Genomic DNA, 26418 nt, shown 5'->3' with positions numbered 1-26418 from the left:
AGGTGTGCCATTCACGAAGACAGAAAAACAAACAGTAGGGATACACTGTTTGATCCAAGAACACCATTTTGAGCCAAAGCCACATCTATGGTGGTGTATTTGAAGGGAGAGAAATGCAAGAAGCTTTGAAGATCGAGAGCAGTCAATGGATGAGCTTAGAAGTTTATTTTTCAATACTCTACTCTATTGGTCGATCGTCATTGATTTTAATGGCATGTCTTTTCATGACTTTCTTGTATTACTAAACTAGCATGCATAGGTGATGCTCTTGTATATGTCCAGTATATTTGGGTCTTTGTCTATTTTATGCTCAATAAAATTTGGTTTATTCGATAAAAAAAAAAAATACAGTTAAGATTTGCTGTCTGCATTGCTTGCTCTCCTTGTTCCCATTTAATCTTTGATTGTATTTTGGATAAATTTTAAGTTTTGATAATGTAAGGAGTAATCAGAGTCCATTATTCTATCCTCCTATCTATGCAAAATATGATGGGCAAATATTGGGAGATTGTTGAGAGTTTTGTTGAAGGTACCATCTCGTAGAGGTTGTAGCGTATTGACAGAGCCGAGGGTTATTTTTAAGTGAGATGTTTTGTGAGTTTTCTTTAACTTCTTTGATCATATGACAGCTATAAAACTAATTTATAAGTAGGTATGAATATATAACATTAGGAATGTTGTTATTGCATCTGATGGTTAATGGTTGTGGTCGGCTGTTTATATTACCTTATGCCGTCTGTTCTTATATTCTTTTTAATCAACAAACAATATGATGGAGCAACCGAAAATAAGGAACCATTTATGTTCAGAATGTATAGCTCTTGATTTTACATATCAAAATGTATTAAGTTTTGAGAGTCCTGAAAGGTCTTTTTTCTTGGTTCCAATGTAGATCAGTAGGTTATTTGTCAGAGAAGGATAGGTGATAAGATTTACTGGAAGAGGTGCTATTCCTTTGGACTAGATTTAATGAATTTGAATTCAATACCATATGCAGGTAGTGGAACTTCTCATACGAAAGCTGGAAACTGAGGCTAGTTTTCATCGTAAAGTCGACCTGTTTTTTCTTGTAGATTCCATTACCCAATGCTCGCATAGTCAGAAAGGTATATAGTCTTTAGAATGGTCCTCTTTTTTAGTGATATGTCAATCTTTCTTTCTTTCTCAATTATTGGTGCTTGTATCATTCTTTCGAAACAATGTTGTTTAATTAGGATGGTAAATAATATGTAGGCATTGCTGGAGCTTCATACATTCCCGTGGTTCAAGCAGCATTGCCACGTCTTCTTGGCTCTGCTGCTCCACCTGGAGCTGGTGCACGTGAAAATCGTCGTCAGTGTCTCAAGGTAAATTTACCTTGATCTGCGTGTTTGAGATCATTCATGTTGTTTTCGAGTATTAGGAAGCTATCTTTTCTGCCAGGTTTTGCGGTTGTGGCTTGAGAGGAAAATCTTACCTGAATCTATTCTTCGGCCTTACATGGATGACATTGGCGTTTCAAATGATGATGCAGTCAGTGGTCTTTCGCTGAGACGTCCTTCACGAGCAGAACGAGCTGTAGATGATCCATTAAGAGAAATGGAAGGCATGCTTGTTGATGAATATGGGAGGTCTGCAGTATATTTCTTTTCTTCGCAATATTTTCTAAGCTCTCATTCTTCTACTTATTTTTTGTCATTCATACAATCATTGATCCTTGGAGAATGAAGATTGGACATTGTTCGACATGATTTAGTCAGTTAGTACTTCAAGACTATGTTGGATACCCATGGACATGGAGAGCACTTCTGAAACTATTTGACATGCCAAATCCAATAAAGAAGAATAATGATATGACTATTCTGGCTTTGAACAATTAATATTTTTGTTTTGAAATTCTCTCTCTCTCTCTCTCTCTCTCTATATATATATATATATATATCTGTCTACTTATAAAAAATATATATCTTTCTTCACCCCGACCCCAAAAGTAAAGATGCTATTGATTCTAATAGATTTCTAACCAGAAAATAATTGGTAAACAGATCAAGATTACTGTAAAGTTTCATTTAAATTAATAACATTCCATGGCAGTGTTGCGGACAAAGTGATCAAGCGTTCAATACAGTCTAGTATGAGTAATATAATGCAGACAAATACACGAAAGATTTATTGGCTTTCGTGATAGTATCTGTAGGACTTGAAGTTAGTGATTCAAACCTGTATTTGGTTTTTCATCAAGGAGTTTCTAGTATAATTTGTGGTAAATTGTTGTATGATCCATTCACATACTTGTGAAATCTTGAATACATTATCTTTGTAGTTTAAACCTGCCCACATGTGCGTTTGTCTTGGCCTTGGACTTTCTGATACATTTTGTTTTCTATTGGTTGTTGTATCAGTAATGCTACATTTCAGCTGCCCGGTTTTTTATCTTCCCATGTATTTGAAGACGAGGAAGAAGATTTTCCAGGCAGTTCATTCAGGGAAGCTGGTGATGCACCAGCAGTGGATACAACCCATGCATGTGAAGAGTTAGAAACTCATATAGTTCCACCAAATGACAGGCGCCATTGCATCTTGGAGGACGTGGATGTTGAGCTCGAAATGGAAGATGTTTCAGGACACCTGAAGGATGAAAGACCCTCATTCACAAATCGTTCTTTTGAAACTGATTCACAACAACAGAGCTTGGATAAGGCCTCTGAATTTACTCCCAAAAATTCCACCAAGTTGCCTCCGCTGCCAGAAGGTTCTCCACCTTTGCCTCTTGATTCTCCACCGCCACCACCACCTTTGCCTTCTTCACCACCACCACCACCACCACCACCACCCCCATCATCTCCATCGCCGCCACCTCCACCACCTCCCGTATCACAGCCACCACCTCCCCTTTCACAGCCACCGCCTCTACTGCCTCCCCTATCACAGCTACCACCTCCTCCTTTATCCCATTCTGGTGCTCCACCTTTGTTGATTGCTCAAGCTTTACCAAGTCAGCCTTCATTAGTCTCCCAACCATTTTTACCACATCACTCATCAGTACAGTCTTCGCCACAGTTGCCATATCAACCACCTGTACCGCATGAATATTGTAGCACTGCTAGTGTAAGGCTCTTGATTGTTGTTTTCTTTACTTTATCTTGGTTGTATTGGTTTATCTATCGTATCAAATTCTTTCTACGGTTTACAGGGCAACCAACTTGTCCAAATGGCTAGTCATGGGGGTCATATTGATAATGCGCAGAAAAGTGAAATGTTTCAACAACAGTCATTGTGTTTTGCTTCAACAGGAGTTTCCAATTCTCGAGAGCCATCTGGGTTTAATTCTTCAAGGCAATTAGAATATGGACACAATGAGATGTATTTAAACCCACAAATTTCTCAACCCAATCAACAATTTCAACAAGGTGAAACCTCTTTTACGCAAAGACTTTTACACCCTGCTCCACCTCACAACCCATCCAGTCATTTCTCTTATGCAAAACAGACAATTCAGCAACATGCTCAGCATGCATATCACCATCCAAATTCTTTACCGTCCCTTCCAGATGGCCAGAGGCAACTTGTTGCTGATGAACAATGGAGGATGCCCTCGGGGGAATTTAAAACAGAACATCAGCATGGTGGGTGGATGAATGGAGAGAGAGCTCATTTGGGACTGACTTTTGCCCAGGAAGGTACCCATTCATACTTTTTGCTAATCCTTGTGGTTTTTTTTATTCTTATTGTGCTTCTGAGAAAATGTAAGTACATTTTACACATACATCATGTCTTTTTGTCTGTGCGCTATTTAAGATATAAACATTCCATGATTTCCATGAACTAAGTATTTGGGGGCCTCATTAAATGTAATCTGTTCCTATCTGTTTGGGGTCAATCACAAGCACTGAACCTTTAAAATATGCTTCTTTTGTCTTGACTTGCCAAATGTTTGAAAGGACTTTTGATATTGGATGATATAAATTGCTAATAAATAGTTCTAAATTTCAAGTGCCTTAGTTATAAAATTATAATTTGTCATACATTAGAAATTATTTATATATACATATATGTAGTTTTTGATAAGTAGATAAAAATTTTATATGAATACCATAAGATACAATTTACTAGTTATAGGCTCTATTCTTATGCTGCCACCAGACAAGATAATAGGAATAGCCAGAATAGTGATTTCTTGTTCTGTTGAAGTTTCGGTTCTGTACTAAATGTGCCCTAAGCTTTTCGAATGGTCATGTTCAAAGTTCTGGGAATTAGTTGTAAAAGAATCGAAGTCTTGAAATACTTAGGATGCGCCGGTTCAATGCTATTGATATGCAGGTTTGTTTGTGTGCATTTTCTATTTATTTATTTTTTTGATAAGTAAAAATATTATATATATAAATCAATAGGAGTAACCAAGTACACTGGACATATACAAGAAAACACATAGCCCTTACAAGAGAGCCCCTAATGACCTAAAAATCCTATGAAACCTATCCAAAATACACCAAGCCCGAATTGGACACACCTCCCCAACCCCAACCCCTTGTTTTCATAAAACTAATCCTCTACCCAAACATCCCACGACGAGATCGTCTTCACAATGCCCTCCCTTTATTCTTCCCTTGACTTGAGCTACCTCCCTTAGCATCGTAGTTGATTGAACATAGAAGTCGCTTTAACTCCCTGCTTTTCTTAAAATGTGATTTGGTTTCAAGCGCGTGACTCACCTCAATCGCAGTGAGTAGAGCTTTAAATTGATCTTCATATTCTCCCTGTTCTCTATATGAAAGCCCTAGGATTTGCTAAAGTCCGTTAACTTTATTCAGAACCCAATCTGATGGTGAACCCGCTATATCTTTTAACGGAGGGATAGAAACCAAGGGAACGACATTATCTCCAGCCACCGTACCCAACTGTACTCCTGATTCCAAACCTTCCCCCACATGAGGCACCAACGACAAACCGCTAGTGTCTATTGTTTCTGCCACCATTACAGGTTCCTCCCCTCCTACTGTTCCCTTCGTAACAGAGGAAGGGGAAGCACTACCTTTTGCAACCCCGTTTGCATCTTCCAAAAGAGGTTTGACTGTTTTTTCCAAAATATTCGAGACCCTGGAGGGTTCCCCGTCTTCAACTAAGGATGAACCTTGAACAGAAGTACCAACCCTGTTTGCATATGGTAATTCAGGTCCTACAGCTCCCTCAAGAGGCATAGTGTCACTGGCATGGATAAAGATGCCAGCGTCCAATGACCCAATCTGTGACGGGTTGAAACGCCTTTTGCCGGCACACTTGTGGCCTTCAAACCCGAAGGATCTACCCCTTGCCCTCCCTCATTCATGCTCGGCCCACCGCCAAAACCCACGATTAAGTCTAGCCCCTTTCCACTTTAATCATCAGATCTCTCACATACTCCATAACTCCCTTCAATTGAGCTTTGACATCCCACAAGACCCGCTCCACCTCTCCCAATGTCACCTGACGGCCATTGTCTCCAACAAGTGCCTTACTCTTTCCTTCTACCGCTGAGCTGTTCTTGACCGGACTACTTGCCAATGACCTCAACACCGCAGCGTACGAAGCACCTTTGACTGAGGACGGCCTTTCCACTGTTTTTCCAAACTCTCCAGTAACACTTCGAATGGACTGCATAAAGCCTTTCCATCCAATGCCATTGCGCCCTCTGGAATCACCAACAATCCTTTCCTCATTCCATTCCAGAATTCTGAGAGTTGTAGAAAGCTGCCCCTTGCGTTAGCATGATGTTGAATGATAAAAACTCCATTACCCATCCTTAACTCTCTGAAGAAACCTTCATGACAGATAAGTTCTAAACAATCCTCAATCTCCTTAGCCACCCATGAACCTGTCATCCTCCCTAGACACATGAACTTAGCTATCCTTTTGCTACGTTCAGAAATACGAAAATTATTTCTTCCATCTTTCGTAAAAACAAAAGTTTTTGATTCCACTTTCAACCACCTCTCGCCTTCCAACTGAGATGAGTCCACATTGCGCGTCGTCATCATCAAATCCCTTCGTGTCCAATGCTCCCTACTGCTCCAACTTCATCTTCTTAAAGTAAAAGAACAGAGCTTCATCCAGGTTGGTTTTTGCAAAAAAACCCGGTCGCCGGAGAGGGGGTTAACGCCGGACGGCCCTTGGTGGGCCCGTCGACCTTATCTGTGCCGGCGGTGAGGGGTCACATGCCGTTCTAGAGTGGGGAGGGTGGTGGCGTTTATGTAGGGAGACAGAGACGGATTTGGTTTCGGCGAAAAAGGCAAACGACGAAAAGACGGAGACAGAGATGGATGCAGGAGACAGAGGCAGAGACAGGGACAGACGGCACATAAGGACTACACAGATGACGGAAAACGAGATAGAAACTATGAAATCCGATCGCCGGAGGGAGGACCGACACCAGCCGTTCAGCGGCAGTGCCGGGGCCCGTCGACCAAGTCTGTTGCGGTGATGAGATGCCACACGCCGGCTAGGGTGGGGGAGGGGTGGCGGCGGGTCTGGGTGTTTAGGGTTCTCTCTCGCTTTTACTTGATGATTTGATCCTTTGAAGCAGTTAGCACCCAGTTACCATTTTGGTTCCATTTCATGGAGAGCACCATCTATTTTTATTTGTACGCACACAAAGACCCACACACACTTAGTGCCTATTTGGTTTTGCATCTGGGAGCTTAAAAAGTTCTTTCTGCACTTTAAAGTACTTTTATAGTAAAAAGATATTGTTTGGTAACCAAACATTGAGGCACTTTTAGAATTTAAAAACCCCCTAAATATACATTATAGAAAAAGCCTCTAATTGATGCTTCTCTTGGGAAGTGATTTGAGTTCAAATGCAGGACGGAGTTTTGGTTTAATGAAATGTGCAATTGACAAAATAGCCATCCCATTTGCAACTGATATTAAAACTATTTCTTCCAGAATCTCAGATCTTATGACAATCTTCCTCTCATTCTTGCAAACCTCACTCAATATCCCGTTTGCGTAAATCAAGAAGATTGTGGAACATGTCTGGCAAGCACAGGAAAATTATGTAGCATTTCAGCATCAGCTACACAATATTCCAAATGAACTTTGTGCAAAATTTGAAGAAGAAAAGCACATAGCAGTGCCCATCAAAGATAGGAAGGAAGACAATGAAAACAAAAATAATTTTTTTTTTCGATAAGTAGGAAATTTATTGAAAAACCATGGAATTAGGCATAGTCCAAGTACACAAGAAGTATTCAAGAGAAAACATCTAATTACAAACTAAAGCTGAAAAACAGCACGAAAGTTGTTGGAACTAAATCCATCCATTACAATAACTGAAGCCCAAAGCAAAAAAGTATGAAAAAAGAAAGCCCTAATCCCATCCACCAAGCGTTCTCTATTATCAAAACAGCGTCCATTCCTCTCATTCCAAATACACCACATAAGACAAATCATCTTCCAAACAGCTGCAATTTGATGATTTCCTTGAATCCCTCTCCAACAGGCCAAAAGCTTCCCTACACTCTTAGGCATCACCCAAGAAATGCCAGACTTGACAAAGACCTCATCTCACAAAGCCCTCGACACATCACAATGACGAAGAAGGTGATCCACTGATTCTCCACACCTTTTGCACATAAAGCACTAATCCATTACAATGATTCCATACTTTCTCAGCTTATCAATAGTAAGTATTTTCCCATTAGCAGCCAACCACCCGAAGAATTGGACCTTGAGAGGCACTTTGCATCTCCAAATATTTTTCCAAGGGAAAAAAATCACTAGAAGAATGTGGCACCAAGACTTTGTACCGAGATCTAACCAAAAACATCTTATTACCAAGCTGATTCCAGATTAGTCTATCCTCCCCTCAAGATTTTAAATTTAAGGCATAGAGCAAGCTGTAAAAATCAGTGATAGCCCCCACCTCCCAATCTTGAGCATCTCTACTAAGCTTAATGACCACTGAGTAAAACCAACAGTGTTGCTCATGCAATCAGCTACAGAAGTGCCTTTATCTGAAGCAATTCTAAAGAGGGAAGGGAAAGCAATCTTCAAGGCCACATCTCCACACCATAAATCATGCCAAAAAGGGATCCGAAGAACTCCCCACATCCATTGCGAATGAATTTCCACACTCCCACTCCATATGCCCCTCTAACCTCATTTGAGCACCAACCTCCCCAAATACTCCCATATTTGGCATCAACAACGATCCTCCAAAGAGCATCCCCTTCCTGATGGTACCGCCACAACCATTTCCCTAAAAGTGCCTTGTTGAAAGTTTTCAGTTTTCTAATCCCTAAACCTCCTGAATATAAAGGAGAGCAAATCTTATCCCACTTGAGCAAATAGAATTTCTTCTCATCCTCCAATCCACCCCACAAGAAGTCACGGAATATCCCTTCTATTCTATTAGCCACTCCTGTAGGCAAAGAGAATGAGGATAGGAAATAGGTTGGGATATTTGATAAAGTACTCTTGATTAAGGTGATTCTACCACCTTTGGACAAGTAGATCCTTTTCCAGCCAGCTAACCAACTTTCAATTTTCTCTAAAACCCCATCCCAAATTGCCTTGGATTTAAAAGGTGCCTCCAAGGGAAGACCCAGATATTTCATAGGCAAAAATGACACTTTACATCCCAATATATCAACCAAATCCCCTAGATTATTGACCAAACCTACAGGGACCATTTCAGATTTGAACAAATTGACTTTTAAACCAGATACAACTTCAAAACATAACAAAAGTGCCCTCAAAGAACGGATCTGATCAGAATTTGGCTCACTCAGGATCAAGGTATCATTTGCAAAGAGTAAGTGAGAGACATTAATGCTGCCATGGACGGTACTGCCCACCGAGAAGCCCGAGATATAAACCCTATCCACCGCCGCCTTCAACATTCTACTTAAAACAGCCATAACTAAAACAAAGAGAAAGGGGGACAAAGGATCCCCTTGTCTCAATCCCTGTGAGCTGTTAAAAAAACCAGCTGGAGTCCATTAACCAAAATTGAAAATCTAGCTGAATAAATGCAATACTTCATCCACTTACACCATTTTTCCCCAAAACCATGCCTACCAAGGATATATATCAAAAAATCCCAATTGACATGGTCAAAAGCCTTCTCCATATCCAATTTGCAAAGGATGCCTGGAACTTTGTCTCTAATTCTACTCTCCAAGCATTCATTAACAACGAGAACAGAGTCAAGGATTTTTCTACCCTTGACAAAGGCATTTTGAGATTTTGTGATGATCTTCCCCATAACCAAACTCAAATGGTTAGTGAGCACCTTCGAGATAATCTTGTACACACCACTAACAAGACTAATGGGTCAAAAGTCCTTCACATCTACGGATCCAACTTTTTTAGGGATAAGCCCAATGAACGTAGCATTAAGGCTTTTCTCAAATTTCATAAAAGAGTGAAATTCAAAAAAAACCTTCATGATATCCTCGTTGACAATGTCCCAACATGCTTGAAAAAATGCCATGGAAAAGCCATTGGGTCCCTGCGCTTTATCTTCTTTCATACCTCTTATCACATTAAGCACCTCCTCTTCAAACATTCTCTCCAACCAAACTGCACTAGGCTGGTCAATTGAATCAAACACAAGCCTATCAACTTTGGGTCTCCAAGAAAACTGCTCCGTAAGAAGCTTTTCATAAAAAAGGACAATGTGATCCTTAATGGTTGAATGATCCATAAGAACATTACCATCCGAGTGGAGCACCTAAGTTGCATTATTTCTTCTATTTCTATGAGAATTAGCAACTCTATGAAAGAATTTGGTGCACTTGTCTCCTTCCTTCAACCAAAGAGCCCTAGACTTTTGTCGCCATGAAATCTCCTCCTCGAGATTATTTTTTTCCGGATCAGTAGCAATACTTAGTTTCCTTTCCATATCATCAATCGAGAGAACCCCTATAGCCTATTTTTCATCAAATCTATGTAACTCCTCGAAAAGAGACTTTCTTTGATCCCCATTGTTCCCAAGCACCTCCTCATTCCATTTCTTGAAGTCATATTCTTCAAAGCTTTGAGTTTTCTAGGTAAAACAAAGCTGGGTGTACCCAAAAACTGATAAGAAGACCACCATGCTCTCACCTTATCTTCAAAACCAACAACCTTGAGCCACATGTTCTCAAATTTAAAATATCTCTGCCCCTTATGAATGCCCCCACAATCAAGAAGGATGGGAAAATGATCAGAGCACAATCTAGGCAGGCGTTTTTGACATAATTCAGGAAAATTCGCCTCCCAAGAGGGTGAAACAAGGAATCTATCCAGCTTAGACCATGCCCTCCCGTTCGACCAAGTGAGATCACCCCCTGCCAAAGGTAAATCAACCAAGCCCAGATCAAAGATTAAATAAAAAAAACCAACCATGGCCGAACCAATGCTGGAATCCCCCGACCCTTCACTCGGAAATTGAGTGATGTTAAAATCCCCTCCAATACACCACGGGCCCTCCCACCAACTGCACAAACCAGCAATCTCATGCCAAAGGAATCTCGTCCCTGCCAACATTGGGCCCATACACACCAGCGAAAGCTCACTTGAAACCATCATTTGTACATTCAAGAAAGAACAGGCCACAAGAAATTCTCCAATATACTCATCCACTAGAGTTACAACTCACTTGTCCTACATCAAAATAATACCCTCTGATGCCCCCTGAGAAGCCTGTGAGACCCATCCAATATATGAACAGCCCCATAAACTTGTGATAATGTTTCTATCAATGAACTTCAATTTGGTTTCCTGCAAAAAAATGATGTCTACTTTCCATTACCGAATCAGGTTTCTTACGTGAAGATGCTTGCACGGGTTGTTCAACCCCCGTACATTCCAAGAGAGGATCTTCGGCTTCATAAATTACTGTTGATTGCCCCATCTTTAATCCTACCTCGGCTTGCACTAATCCCTTGCATTGTAATTGATAGAGCATGACAATCTCTTAGGCCTCGTTTGCATTCAAAATTCACCTCAACTCATCTCAATTTATCTCATATCATCGTTACAACTTTTTCAAATTTCCACACAAAATATAATAAATAATTCAACTTTTATTCTACTATTTACAAATCACTTTCCTAAATTCTTACACAAAATATAATAAATAATTCAACTTTATTCTACTATTCACAAACCATCTCAACGCATCTCAACTCATCTTTGAATCCAAACCACTCCTTCAACTCTCTTTCTTTTTTTGAAAAGGATCTAGCCAAAAGAGGCCGTCCTGCCTCAATAGCTATAAGAATAGCTTTGAATTGTTCGTCAAAGCCCTCGCAAAAAATCCCTACACAGTCACGAATTTCATCCACCTTCTGTAAAACACAATCAGAATGTAAACCAACCCAAGAGTGAGGCGGAGGCAGAGAGCTGATGGGACTAGGCACATCCCCCGTATCATCCACTCCATTAATAGAAACACCCACCCCAGATCTGAACATCCGAAATCACCAAATCTGCGGCCTCATTTGTGCACAAAACCTAGAAAAATCATCCTCATTGATAATTTGAGGAGACACCCTCAAATTCGTCATCCATGATCATACTAGGAGCAGAGGTGTGCAACTGGTTACAATTGGGGTGAGAAGGTCATGTGAAGCAGAGATCAACGCTTGCAAAGGAGCTAGGGGGTCATCGGCGACCAGCAACATGTTTTGTGATGACAGAGAGGTTCCTTGAGCAATTGCCGGCGATGACTAAGACCTATTCATGTTCGTGCCCGAGGAAGAGGCACCAAGATGAGCTTAAACCATTGGCTTTGACATAGGAAGAGGGTCACCTGCAACCGACCACAAATTCTGCGACGGCAGAGAGGTCCCTTAAGCAACCGTCGGCGACGTCGGAGTCAAAAACACATTCGTGCTTGAGGAAGAGGCACCAAGATGAGCGTTGACCTTCGGTGTTGGCATAGGAAGAGAGTCACCAGTTGCGACAAGTTTTGTGACAACGAAGCGGTCTCCTGAGCAATTGCTGGCGATGTTTGAGTCAAATACGCGTTTGTGCCCAAGGAAGAGGCACCGGGATGAGTATTGACCCTCGGCGTTGGCATAGGAAGAGTCACTGGTTGCCGGCGACAAGTTATGTGATGATGAAGGTGTCCCCTGAGCAACCGCCGGCGACGTCTAAGTCACATTCACGATCGAGTCTGAGAGAGGACGCGGAATGGGCTTTAACCCGCCACGATAGAGAAACAGGCTTTGAGCCCAGCCCATTGCCTCCAATATTGTCTTTCAAGCTCGGCCCATCGCCCTTACCAGATGTAGTCTTAGGCCCATAAGCTTTGGCAGAGGAGGAACTTAAGTGACTAGGCCCCTTAAAACACTACTTAAGCCCATAACCAAGTCCAAGCCCGAATCAATTTTATTCATCAAGACATTGGTCTTTTCCAGAACACCCGACAACTTAGCTCTTGCTGCCCACAACATCCCTTAGACTTCCCCCACTGACGGGATACATAGAATGTGAACCACCAACCCCACAAGCCTCCTTATGATGCCATTTGTCAGCATGTGAAGAGAACTGCCGTTCATTTTGAACTTCACCACCAATAACCTTCCCCTTCCTCCGACCATCACCCTCTGTACCATTAAAGCTATTACCTGCCGGAAGACCTGCGCAAATGATGCATCGTTTGGGAGGAAGGCCCTTCCCACTGACGGCATGCTGCTTGGTTCCTTCCCATGCCGCTCTCGAACATCAATAGCCTGAGCATATTGGACTGTTTTCCTCTTCCAGAGCAGGGACTTCAGAACCAATCATCGAACGCATGTAAAACGCGAATTCTTCCCAACCTCTGCCATGTAATCCTTTGGGAATAATCAAAGAGCCCTTTTTGCTCCCATACTCATCCAAGGACAAAAAACGACCTCTTGAATTAGCATGACACTGAATAATCACAACTCTATTACCCTCCCTCAACTTTTTGACAAACCCATCACGCCAAGGGTGTGCCAAACATTCCTCCAACACCTTTGCCACCCATGACAACACCGGCACTCTAAGAGAGACAAACTTAACCACTCTTCTGCTCATCTCAGAAATGCAAATATAATTTCCTCCCTCCGAAAAACGAAGGTCTTTGATTCCACATTCAAACGCCTAGAATTTGACATCAATCCCTCCTCTCACAAGAAATAAGTAAAAGGAAACTAATAGAGAGACAGAAAAAGGAAAGGACGAGGTTAATTCCAGCGAGAAGCGCTCGAATTAGCCATATTTGAACATTGAGGAGAAAAGAGGGACCAAAGTTGCCAAAGTTGAAAAACACAAAAATAATTAATGGAGGAAGAAGAAAGAAAAGCAGCAAAAGCTTGGAAGAGAACCAGGAAATTGATGAAGATACAAAAAATACAGTAGAAGAAAAGAAAGGGGGAGACCACAATTGAAGGGTAACACAATATAGTCAAAAGAATTAGTTGAAGAAAAGGAATGAACAACATGGAATTAGTAACCAAAATTCTTCAAGCTGAAGTTTTCACAATAAACAAAGAATAAGAACAAGCATCAATTGTAACACACCCTTCCCGTAGGATAAAGATATTGCTAACATTCATAACATCATGCCCGGTAAAGAGATTCATATTCTGAAATACCTCATTTATTGAAAAGTATCGAAATGTTAAAACTGAATTGTGTTTCGAAAACTGAACGTAAAGTAGAAGAACATAAACTAATCCTATGAATGACATAAAAGAAATTTAATTCTTGTGTGAATATCACTTATTCCTTCCTAATTCTTTGTACTAAATCTACTCCTGGCCATCTAGCTCTGCGTCATCATAATCACCATCTATGAGAATTAAACATAGAAGAAAATTGGAAGACAAACAAAAAATGAGTCGAATATTCAGTAAGTAGCACATCATACCGTAAAATATAATTTGGCCTAACATGGACTTAATTTCTGAAGACTCTTTACAACATACATACAACATCACAGATTTACAATCATACACGTAACATAACTTTATGAAAAACTTTACATACATACATATATCATCACAGATTCATATAGCATATGTATTCATCATTAACATGAGCAGAAGCATACATAATCATGACAAACATGTAACGTGAATGCATAATCACTTGACTTGCATAACATGGAGTGAATCACGCTTGAGTCCATGTTTTACTTAACTTGCATAACATGGAGTGAAACACGCTTGAGTCCTTGTTTCACCTAAGTGGCATAACATGGAGTGAAATACGCTTGAGTCCGTTTTTCACTTAACTTGTGGTTAACCACGCTTGAGTCAGTGGCACTGTCTTAAAACTTCTTATCTTTCTTAATGCATGAGAATTTTTTAGGCTTCATGAACTTTTCTAACATGGCATATTCTTGTTCATGACATAACATAACATGGCATATTCTTGTACATGGCATAACTTAACATGGCATTGTCTTGTACATGACATAGCATAACATGACATGACATAACATGATCTGAACATTTTATGACATTCCATGGCATACATGATCTAAGTACTACATGAACATGGCATACATGATCTAAGTATTACATGAACATGGCTTACATAATCTGGCTATTCTATTACATGGCATACTTGACTTGAATTACTACATGAACATCTCATGGCTTCCATATGATTTTAGTAACATTCAATCCATCAAACAACAAATTCATTCATTCAAGCATAATCTCATATTTCATCAAAGATCATGAAAGGAATCTAACTTTGACTTGTCTCTTAGCGTAGCGTAGATAACCATCATTAGCACATCATATTTTCATACATAACAATAATATTCACAGTACGCATGCATTTATATGATCATATTATTTACCTCTTAGCGCTGCTTCCTGATTTCCAACTTGTAGCGTGTTACCTATACGAGATACTTGACGTTATTAATTTTCTAGATAAATGTGTTGTGGTTGCTTACGTGATTAAAACAAAATTAGAATTTTAACATAGTAGTTATCTTGTTTCCTTTCAAAATTAATAAATGCTTGTAATATATAGTTAATCGTGACTAATAATTTAGTAGTGTAATAGGGTTTTTCTGTGAAATACGAGCCCAAAATAAACATCAGGCCCACATTGATTCAGCCCACTCAGAAAATAAGGAGGCATTCGACCAATTGGGCTCAAGGCCTAAGGCCCATTCCTAGATTAAGAGGTAGAAGCTTTCTCTGGAAGGCGCAAGGCTAAGACACAGAGTGCTCCTGATTATGGGAGGGAGTCGTGTGATAACAGGGGACTCACCGAGGGAAGGAGGTTGAGGCGACGACGGCTCTGGGGTGGCTGGAATCGACCGGCGACGTGACTGGGTCCTCTGGCAGTGGTGCAATGCAAGAGAGAGAGTGAGGGAGTTAGACCGAGAACTGAAAATCACGGGAAGAGAGAGATCTCGTCGAGGACTTACCGAAAAGGAGTGGGTTCAACGGGGTTGGGCTGGTTGGCGATTTCTGGGCAGCCGGGTAGTGCTTTGACGTCCTAGGGTGGTCGGCGGTGGCTGGGCAGAGTGTTAAGCTTATGCGAAAGTGAGGTCTTCCTCCGGGTATTTTTGTGTGTTCAAATCAGAGGGTTTTCATGGGATTTTATAGACGATTGTTTGGGGGGGGGGGGGGGGGGGAGTGGCGTGGGTCCTCAGGAGGTATGCTAGTTTTTGAAGTTGGCTACACTTAGGAAATTATTCCTATGAGGATATGGATTCTGAGAGGATTTTTAAAGAGTTTGAGTTGGGGTTAGTCTCAAACTAGGAACCTAATCTAATATTGGAACCTAATGGATAAACCATACGAAGGTTTTGATATGGAAAGAATCATTATTTTAATTTCTCTGTTAGCATATTTCATAAGATGATAATAAAAATAAAATAAATAAAAAAAAAATATAATACTAGTTTTAAGCCCAAAATTTGGACCTGTATGTTACATCAATAGTTGAGGGAGTGAAGGACTGGATGTCTTTGTATTTGGTGATCTATTGGGTTGGACTAGTAACTCAAATAGGGACTCTAGTTAGACAAGAATGATTTTCAATTTGACTATTTCAGACTAAGTCCATCGTTAAAATTTGTCATGGAAGAAAATCACTGGTTTGTTATTTTGCACTCCAAGTGCTTGTGGAATGCTTCATGGGTATTATGATGCCCCCAGCTACCTTTTGTTAGGAGATAGGGTGACCGAGGTGTCGGACATATGAATTTGGATCGCATTTTGTTACGTTCTATTAACTTTTATCACTGACCTAGCATATTTCTAGTTCTTATTCATTCACTTGATAATTAACGACATACCAGATGATTTAAACTACAACCCAAGTACTGAAAATTGCGGACACCAAGTTAAAAATATCACAACCCTGCCCAAATAGTTGGGCCACATCAGGCCACTTAGTTACCAACTTAACAGACAAATTGTCTTCTCCTTACTAGTTGTAAACCTTAACTGGCCTTAAAGGTTGACAGTGGTACATCAGGCCACTCAGTTACCAACTTACAGTAATCTATACTTTCATTTGGTGTTATTATCTTTGTTCTTGCTCCTAATGGGTAGTAAAAGCAGAACTATGGTGTAAATGTTGATGATATGAATTCTCTCACACCTATCTTATAAATCATGAAGTTTTTATCAGTCGTTTTATTCGTTTATATGATTTTATTGCTATTTTAAATTTGAAATTTAATTGAAAGATATTATATGAATTTTCTATTTTTCTATCATATCCTGAATACATATAATCTTTATATGAAGTTACATAAAAAATATTTTTTCAAAAGTTAGAAGTATGAAATCGATCAGTATAAAATTTTAAAAAAATCCTATTAACCATTTTGGTATAAAAAATAATGAAAATTTGAACCATTTTATTTTTAGCTATTTGAAATAAAATTTTATATTGAAGAATAAAAGAACTTTAAACGTCCTTTTTTGTTTGTAAAAGCACATTTATATTATCTTGTTACCTAACGGGCATAATAGTGTTAAAGCACTTTAGATTTGTGGTTACCACACAGTTAAATAGCTATTCGGTAATAGAGCTTTCTAAAGTTCTACATCTTAAAGCTCTACATCAAAAGCTCTATTATTGGCAGTAATTCTAAACAGGCACTTTTTCTGCCATAATTGGGTTGGCAACTTTAGCTTCATTTGAGACTTACAAATTTAGGAAAAGGTCAAGAAGGCTGCAAAAGGTTGACTCAGTTCCATACTTTCACATGCACTCGTGGATAACTGACTACCTATGTACGTGTTCATTATTTGCATCTGCTTTTCGTGCATAGTTTACTTATAAGCTTGTTTTTTATTAGCATTTGTTCCATACCATGGACTGGAAATTCCAGAAGCTTCTCTCTTTTCCCAGTTTGTGTTTCTTATGGGCATATCTTCATTGTCTAGGTCCTGTATGTCATAAGCTAATTTTCTAAGTTGGAGGTTAATATAGAAAGTTTGAAGTGCATATATACAGAATGGTTTTAAAGCACGTTACCATGGCAGGTTATTTTCAGCCACACCTTGAGAGGCCACTGGCAAATAATATTGGTTTTCAGCGGCCAGCCCCTAATAATCTACCAACTGGAGCTCCAACATCAGGTGACCTTCCCTTTCTAAAAGCCACTGCCAATTATTTTTTAAGCAACCTTATGTACTATAAACAAGGCATGACATGCCTTGATGTTGGGTTGTCTGGTGCCCTATGCAACTACACAGAGGATATGTCTTGATATGCCTTTGTCTGTCAAGTTCTGGAAATTACATTTAGTTCTTGCCCAAAGATGATCTGCTCGTAATCTTCATTAAAAAACCTGCAACTCTTTCATTTCCCAAAAAAAAAAAAAAAAAACATATAAAGTAGAAAGGAAAAACGGTTGGAACTTAATCTACATTTGTCATGATGAGAATATTCTGTCTCAGGAGTAGATTGGATGGGAGAGACGATAGATAGAGAGGAAAGCTGTCAAGTGTTAGTTTTGTCTTAAACCTTTGTTCTTGTTTTTTTATTTTATTTTAATTATCAGATAAGATTTTATAGTTGTAATTTTTTGGTATTTGTGGATACCAGATTCACTTCATTGCTTGAATTGTTTACCCATGTATGGTTGAACATAACTGCCTATATCCTGTCTTAGTACCTGTGCTTGCTATACTATTTAGGACTTGATTTCTATTACAAAGAATTATTTTTTGACTTCATTTTCTCCAGGTCAGGCTGTGTCCCAGATGTTTCCTTGTAGACCAGACAGTTCTTCTCTTAACTGTTGGAGGCCAGCTTGATAGCCTCAAGTGAGAACACCTAATTGGTTTTCAGTACTTTGCAGCTGATTTAATTTAGAAGGAAATGCCTTACCGTTCTCCAAATGAAGTGGAAGGTCTCATGTATGTAATGTGACAAATTTATCTGAATATTATATTTTGGTGCCTATTTTAACATTAAATGCACATTACAGGGGAATCCTTGTCAGCATATTTTAAATAATTGGACGACCATTTGATCAAATATTCCCAAAATTTCTGTTTGCTTCATTAAGCAAACATTTAGGACTGATCACTTGTATATTCTTAGAGAACTGCTACAGCAACAAAAAAATTTCACAAAAGTAAACTCACAAGCTGACATTGCTTCATGTAATATGTTAGATCTACTTTTCAATAGAAGTAGCTTTACAATCTGACGTACCACATCTAGCCACATTAGTTTGTGGGTTTACTTTTGTAGAATTTCTTTGTAGCTAAAGCATTTCTCATATTCTTTACTCGATATCACTCCATTTAGTTCATGTACTCCTTTGTTGGCTTATAGAAACCTCTTGTTATTGTTATTGTTATTGTTATTATTTTCCTTTTGGCTTGAAGGGGGTGTTCTTGGGTGAGCTAATTTAACTGGCATTCTCTTTCTCAGGTGATCAATTTGTCTCACCTACTTTGGTTGCACCAAGTAGCAAATGCTAATTACAAATTGCCTCGGAGTAAGATTGAATTTCAGGGCAATCCATCTACACTTGAAGGCAGTGTTAAGAACTAGTGGAGGCTCTGGGCAGGACTCTGTATATTTAAATTTTTCCTGACAGGTGTATCCCGAGAACATTTTCTGCCTAGTGTAGGCCCATGTCTCTGACTTGGTTAGTGCATCTGTTTCTTAACTCTTGTAATTATTTTAGTATTTTGTACATAGCAATGAATTCCTAAACCAAATTCGAGATTTGGGGAAATTAAATTATTCTTCATTGGGCTTGTTCTCTGGTCTCATCATCCCTTACATATATATGTAATATGCTCCACTAATTGGGTTTGTGTCATTCCTGTCCCTTGTCCCTTCCCTTATTTTACTTGATATATGTGTAGGGTTTAAGTTACTTTTGATTTAGCTGCTATCACTCAGGAACATTTTATTGGTTGACTGTTTTGGTAATTTCACCATTGGCTTATGCAGTCTTCCTATAGCCACCCTACTCGCAAAGGATGAAGATGATCTGAGATTAAACTCTTTCTCATCTTTAAATTTTATTCTCTTATATTTTGGAAAAAGCATTAAATAAAGGATTGATCTGTAAATAACATGATATTGATATGAAGTGAATCATTAGAAATTATTGATGTTGTAACATTACCTGCCATAGAACACAACTGTGCACGTGCGTATGTGTTTGTATATTATATCTATGTACGATGATGGTATGACATTTGCAAAGGGTTACACTTGTTTAAACCTGAACTTACATTTACACACACATACAGACAGATGTGCGCCTTTTTTTAGTGGTGATAGTGGGATGCATGAGAGCTGCAATGCTTTGTCACTTAAAATTCTTCCTTGCCATCCATTCCTGCTCTTAGTTAATCTTTGAACTGATGGACTGCCCCACACATAACTTATTTCCAGTTTGTGTTGATGGTGAAGTCTTATTAATTGGTCTAGTATCTTTAGATTCATTGTTTTGGTTATCTTAAGTTTCAAACGTTATTATTCTGGAGTTCGGTCGGTTTTCTTTCCTTTATATGTTGAACTTAGGCACATATTTCTTAAATGCACCGAATTCTAGCAGCCTTTTGTGTGTTTTCAGTCACCTATCAGTATGAAATGCTAGATTGTCAACGTCCAAGATACTTGTCAGGCTTTCAGTGTCATTTACATTATCAATCGGTAGAAACTCAACTTAGCCAAGTTAATGTTGAACCCTGAAAATGCGTTAGAGAAAGGAACAAGCAATACAAAGAGTTCAAATGCTTTGGGTTTGCCTCTCAAACAATCATTGTATCATTTGCAAATGCTAGATTTGAGATTAGAAGTCCTCCCTCATTATGGGTCTCCTCTGAGACACTTGAAGCAAACCCGCAGCATGGAAACTGAGATCATTCTTCTTGGAGCCTCCATTAGGCCTGCTACCTGCATGGTGCGGGGAGGGGGGTGCCCTTCCCCGCACCCCGCCCCGCACCATGCGGGGTTGGGGATTCCCCCCCCCGCCCCAGTGCCAGGGGGCGGGGGAAAAACCCCCATCCGCCCAGCCCCCCGCCATTATGTTAAAAAAAAAATCTTTTTGGTCTAAAAATATTTTTTTAGACCAAAATTATAATATATTTTAAACAATAAATTAAAATTTATAAATATAAAAAAATTTAAACTCATTAGAGTTAGATTTTGGATTGATTTGGCCTCCTAGGCCAATCTTTATATAGGAGGCCAAGGCAATACAATAGTCATCCTTAAGCAATGTGGGACTTAGTAGACTTGAATATAATTTTAAGTCTTTTATAAATTGTGTATATCTATATACAATATATTTATTTAATATATATAAATAAAAAATTTTTTTTAATGTGGGGCGGGGCGGGGCCCCGCTGGGGTCATCACGCCCCCCGCCCCCGCTATACCCTCTCTATGCGGGGCGGGGGACCCCGCCCCCGCATGGGCGGAGCGGGTTAGCCCGCCCGCCATGCGGGGGCGGGGTGGAAGCCGGGCGGGGCCCCGCTGCCCACCCCTAGCCTCCATAACATTTCCTATGATTGTCGCAATCCATATGAGCTTTCAAAAAAACCTTTTTGGTAAAGACATTCAACAAGACTTATAAGTCCACCGGCACCACATCTCCACGGAGTCGCATCTCCTCAACATACACAGCTAGAAGCCTGAATTCAATCTATTAGCTAGGACTCTTGCCTTGATTTTGTGGATTATGCTCACAAGCCTTATAGGTCCAAAGACTTTTATGTCCATACACCATATGTTGCCATGTTGTTTTTTTTTTTTTTTTTTTTTTGTGTTGGGGGGGGGGGGGGGCGGTTCTTTGGAATATAAGGACAATGGACGTCACATGAAGGATTTTTTCAAATCTGCCCTAGTACGAAAGTCATGAAAACCCTCAGTGAGTCCTCTCATACCTCCTCTCAATAGGCTTGGGGACAAGTCATGAGTCTCGCTTTGGTTCTGATTCTTTTTTTTTTGTTAAGTAATAAGATATTTTATTTATCAAAGAGTAGGCATAACCCAGGTACACTGGAAGTATACATGTGAATACACCTATTTAGGAAATAAAAACAGTTACAAGGAAATCATGGAAGCTGAGACCATTCATATCTAAAGCACTGGCCCACATAAATAAAGTCTTTCACATAAAATTCCTAAACTCTTCCAAGGAGCGTTCATGATCCTCAAAAAGTCTATCATTTCTTTCACTCCAAATGCACCAAAGAATACATAAAGGAGCCATCTTCCACACAGCTGCAATCTGTGGTGTCCCAGTAATTCCTCTCCAACTTGCTAGAAGTTCCACCACTCTTCCCGGCATTACCCATGCAATTCCCATTCTACTGAAGAAATAATTCCAAATTTCTCTTGCAAACTCACAATGTAAGAATAGATGGTCCACCGATTCGCCACTATTTTTACACATACAACACCAATCTGTGATAATTAAACCACGTCTTCTAAGATTATCAATAGTCAGAATCTTCCCTAAAGCTGCTGTCCAGACAAAGAAAGCCACCTTTGTAGGTGCCTTCCACCTTTCACACCATTTATTTCTTTCACCACCTCATGGACTTCAATTTCCTGAAATGACCTTTTTAACCATCCCACTTCTTCCGCTCCCTCCTGTTGCTTTGGAAGTCATCTTGTAATGACCCAAGGAAAGTCCAAATCTCAATCTGGACTGATACTCCGAAAGGATTTTAATGTTACGATTAGAGCTCCTTGGAATCATTGTAAAGTGCTTGGAGTGAGAATTCACCACCTTACTATACGCAATCAGGGTCCCCCTTAAATTGCTGACATCTCGTCAGGCCATTACATCATCATCACACTTTTGGTTAACATGGCTTTAACACTTTACTGTAATGGCTTAAGGAAATCCAAAGTGATTTCTGGACATATACTCCAAAAAGACTGGTTAATGTTATAATTGGAGCCCGGCTTGAACTTCTTTCTCCCATGCTGTGATACCCCGTATTTACTTTTTAAATTTGCAGATACCATTATAATGTGGATTAGGATGTTTAAGGGAGTTGGAAAGAAGTAATTTAGGAGTTAAGAGTAGAAGCTTACAATTGTGTCTTTGGTTCTGTTTTCCTTTTATTTTTATTTTTTTTGCCTGACATTTCATGGTGCATTTTTAGTTTCATATGGTTTTCTTGTAGATCTGTCTATATTGATTAAATATGCTGCACTCCCTTCACGCCTCCACTCTTATTCTCTTAGCGATGTCTAAATAGCATCTTTGTTTCATACCTGTACTTCACATCTGATTTCACCTTCAATCATAATGTATGATATTGACATCCTTTTTCCTTAAATTCCCAAATTGCCTACTCTATCATAGTATCTGATTTAAGATGAGTGGCACAGTTGTGGAAGCCAGGTGTTTCTGAAAGATTCTCTTTTTTTTAATGTATTTGTTTCTTTTTTTTATATAAGTAAGACGTAATTTTATTAGAAACGAATGTATAGGTGAAACCCATGTACACAAGAAGTATACAAAACAAAACACCTAGATATACATTCTATGAAATAGAAAGCGACAACAGAAAATCATGAAGAAAGGTTCCGTTAATCACTAAAGCAAAAAACCAAAGCAATAAAGAGTGCACAAAAAGTTCTGGATTTGCTCCAAAGTATGCTCCTTGTCATTAAAACACCGCTCATTCATTTGCATCCAAATGCACCATATAAGACACAGAGGTGCCAAACTCGAGAAAACAGAGAAAACTAGCGTGCTTTTTGGAAAAACTATCCATCACGGTTCAACCACTTCTCATTATCAACGTAATCATCAAACTTTACAAGGAAAGTAGATATTATGCTATACACCAGAAAGTCTCAAGTATTCCTAATATTTAGCATCTATACATGGTAAATATAATCTGTACAGCTAATATTAACAGAGAGATAAATGCACATGTAATAGTCAACATTCCTAAATTGTATATTTATTCCTAAATGGTATACGTTAACATCTCCCCTCAAATTGATGCTAGTAAGTCAACCAGCAACAATTCGCCAACAAGAAATTGATGCCGCTGTCGAGTCATTGCTTTGGTGAAGACATCGGCCACTTGGCGATCAGAAGAAATGTAAGGAAGAGATATCACCCGACTCTTAAGGTATCTCGGATAGAATAACAATCAACCTTAATATGCTCGGTGCGTTCATGGAATACATGATTGGTTGCAATCTGAATAGAGTCTATTTTGAAACTGATCTGGGTAATTAGAATTAGAGGCTTCTTCCTCTATTCCCAGTTCGGTCTTTGAGTAAGAATGAAACTTGTTGAAGTTATGTGGGAACAAACTAGTCAGCTCTCGTCCCATTGGTGGAGCATTAGCCTAACCAAAAAAGGAAAAGAGAAAGGGATCTAGCACTAGTGTTATCAGCGGGTAGAATTAGTCTGAGGAAACCCAAGCTCCTCCAAAAGACCACGTAACCATACAATTTCAGAACAAGCAGTAGACATGGTACGACACTCAGTTTCAGTAGATGATTTAGAAACATGATCTTTGTTTCTTACATCTCCAAGAAATTAAGGCATCACCCAAAAACATACACCAACCCATAGTAGATCGACGCTTATCTTGGCACTCAGCCCAATTAGCATCATTGTAGGCAGCAAGTTGAAGAGATGAGCTTGTAGGAAAGAACAACCCACAAGTAGGCGAGCCTCCAAGATAACGGATAATGCGGCGAACTGCAATAAGATGAAGGTGCCGAGGAGAAGACATAAACTGGCTGACCTGATAAACGGCATAGGAGATATCCGGTCGTGTAGTGGTCAAGTAGATAAGACTCCCAACCAAGCGCCGATAGAGAGTAGGATCATCCAGGAGATCCCCTTTATCTTTTCTGTATTTGACATTTACCTCCATAGGTGTATCAATAGAAGAAGTGTCCTCCAAACCAGCCAAGGTGATAAGATCTTGAATATACTTATGCTGGTTCAAGAAAATACCATTAGCCCGATGATGAACCTCCAGTCCCAAGAAGTATGTGAACTGGCCAAGATCTTTCATATGGAAAGTTGCATGTAACAACTTTTGAAGCTTAGTAATCAAACCACAATCAGTGCCAGTAATGATAATATCATCCACATAAACCAAGAGAAGGACTATACCCACATCAGACTTGTGGAAAAAAAGAGAGGAATCATACTGACTTTGTGTAAAACTGAAGGTAAGACGTGTACTACGAAACTTCTCAAACCAAGCCCTGGGAGCATGCTTGAGCCCGTACAGAGAACGCCTTAGCTTACAGACATCATGAGGAGAAGAAGTAGTCATACCAAAGGGAAGCTTCATGTAGATCTCTTCTTGGAGATCACCATGAAGAAAGATGTTCTTCACATCCACCTGATGTAGTTACCATGACTGTGAAATGGCAATAACTAAGTTGGTTTGAACCGTGGTCATTTTGGCAACAGGAGCAAATGTCTCCTCATAGTCAACCTCATATTCATGTTTGTTATCCAGAGCTACAAGGCGAGCTTTGTATCTGTCCAAAGACCCATCAGAATGAAGCTTTATAGAGAAAACCCATTTACTTCCAATATGTTTGACTGTTGGAGGACAAGGAACAATATCTCAAGTATGATTCTCCTCAAATGCCTGAAGTTCCGTTTGCATTGCAGTTTACCAACACTCATGTTCCATGGCCTATTTGTAGGAAGAAGGAATGGAAATAGAGGATAAAGTAGCTACAAGAGAGACAAGGGATGAGAAACCATACCGATCAAGGGGTTGAGAAGGACGAGTAGACCGGCGGAGAGTGGTGGAAACAAGAGCAGGATCAGGCACTAGGTCGCGATCTTGAGGGGGCATAGAGGAAATGGAACCAGACTCATGACGACGTCGTTCATACACAAAACCAGGTTTAAACCTTTCCACAATCATTGGAGAATCAGAGAAGCTAGGCATAAGAGATAAAGATGAAGATGGCAACTTAACATGAGATGGAAAGAAATATTGATTTAAAAAAAAAAACCACATTCTTAGAAACCCGTATACGACGAGCATGGGAATCATAACAAACACAACCCTTTTGAGGTATGGTATAACCAAGAAAAGCACACTTAACAGATTGAGCAGTAAGTTTATGTCGTTCATGAGCAGGGAGATGCACAAACTAAACACAACCAAATGCTTGAAGATCAGAATATGAAGGAGAATGACCAAACAACTTAAAGAAAGGAGAAACATGATGTAATGTAAGAGAGGGTAAGCGATTGATCAAATGAACCGAAGTAGAAAGCGCTTCACACCAAAAACGAGGAGGAACAAATGATTCAAGCAAAAGGGTTCTTACGACATCAAGAAGGTGACAATTTTTCCTCTTAACAACATTATTTTGTTGTGGTGTCGAATGACAAGAACGCTGAGAGATGATCACTTTGCTTTGAAGAAAGTCCTGAAACTCATTAGACATGTATTCTCCGCCAGAATCAGAGCGCAAGACCTTGATGTTGGCAGAGAATTGAGTCTCAAGAAGTACAAGAAAGCGCTTAAATACTGAAAAAGTTCGGCCTTAGCCCGTAGGAAGTAAATCCAAGTAAAGTGACTAAAGTCATCAATGAAAGTAACAAAGTACTTGTAATGCTCATGAGAAACGACTGGTGTAATCCCCCAAACATCACTATGAGAAACAAAGTACTTGTGAGGCACGAGATGCATGATGAGGAAAAGGTAGAAATTTACTTATGCCACATGATGTACAATCAAAAGAAAGATCAAGAGAAGAACATGCTTTATTTCCCAATAAACCAAAATTAAACAAAGTACGAAATACATCAGAATTTGGGTGGCCTAGATGTCTATGCCATATCTTATTTCCAGAACTAACAACATTACATGCAAATGAAAGTAAAAATGATAACTAGGAATAATGGTGGAAGGAGAAAAGTGGAGAGGAAAGAGGCGTCCCACTTTAGGTCCCTTCATGATCATCTACCCTGACACTTGATCCTGCACAACACAACCAGAATGAGAGAAATGA

General features: G+C 39.5%; 1 protein-coding gene across 15 annotated transcripts in view; it reads left to right on the top strand.

Annotated features, from left to right (window-relative positions):
* The window catches only part of LOC121258216 (ENHANCER OF AG-4 protein 2-like), a 44575-nt gene that overhangs the window by 14595 nt on the left and 3562 nt on the right, over positions 1–26418 (top strand). For 3 of the 15 annotated variants that reach the window (XR_005939361.1, XR_005939363.1, XR_005939360.1), the window contains exons 5-12: positions 998–1106; positions 1234–1346; positions 1423–1610; positions 2382–3087; positions 3173–3659; positions 17445–17540; positions 18151–18323; positions 18847–19066. Coding sequence is in view for 5 of the 15 variants with exons in the window: in XM_041159621.1 (XP_041015555.1) it covers positions 998–1106; positions 1234–1346; positions 1423–1610; positions 2382–3087; positions 3173–3659; positions 17445–17540; positions 18151–18221 (1770 nt within the window). In the remaining 10 variants the exon portion in view is untranslated. Of the gene's footprint in view, positions 1–997; positions 1107–1233; positions 1347–1422; positions 1611–2381; positions 3088–3172; positions 3660–17115; positions 17196–17444; positions 17541–18150; positions 18324–18394; positions 18475–18846; positions 19067–26418 lie in introns of those variants that run through there. The other 12 variants (XR_005939364.1, XR_005939362.1, XM_041159621.1 and 9 more) reach the window with 12 other exon arrangements.

The sequence above is a fragment of the Juglans microcarpa x Juglans regia genome, chromosome 3S (assembly GCF_004785595.1).
Source record: "Juglans microcarpa x Juglans regia isolate MS1-56 chromosome 3S, Jm3101_v1.0, whole genome shotgun sequence".
NCBI lineage: Eukaryota > Viridiplantae > Streptophyta > Magnoliopsida > Fagales > Juglandaceae > Juglans > Juglans microcarpa x Juglans regia.
The sequence above is the reverse complement of the archived record's forward strand: the minus strand, read 5'-3'. Positions and strand labels throughout refer to the sequence as shown.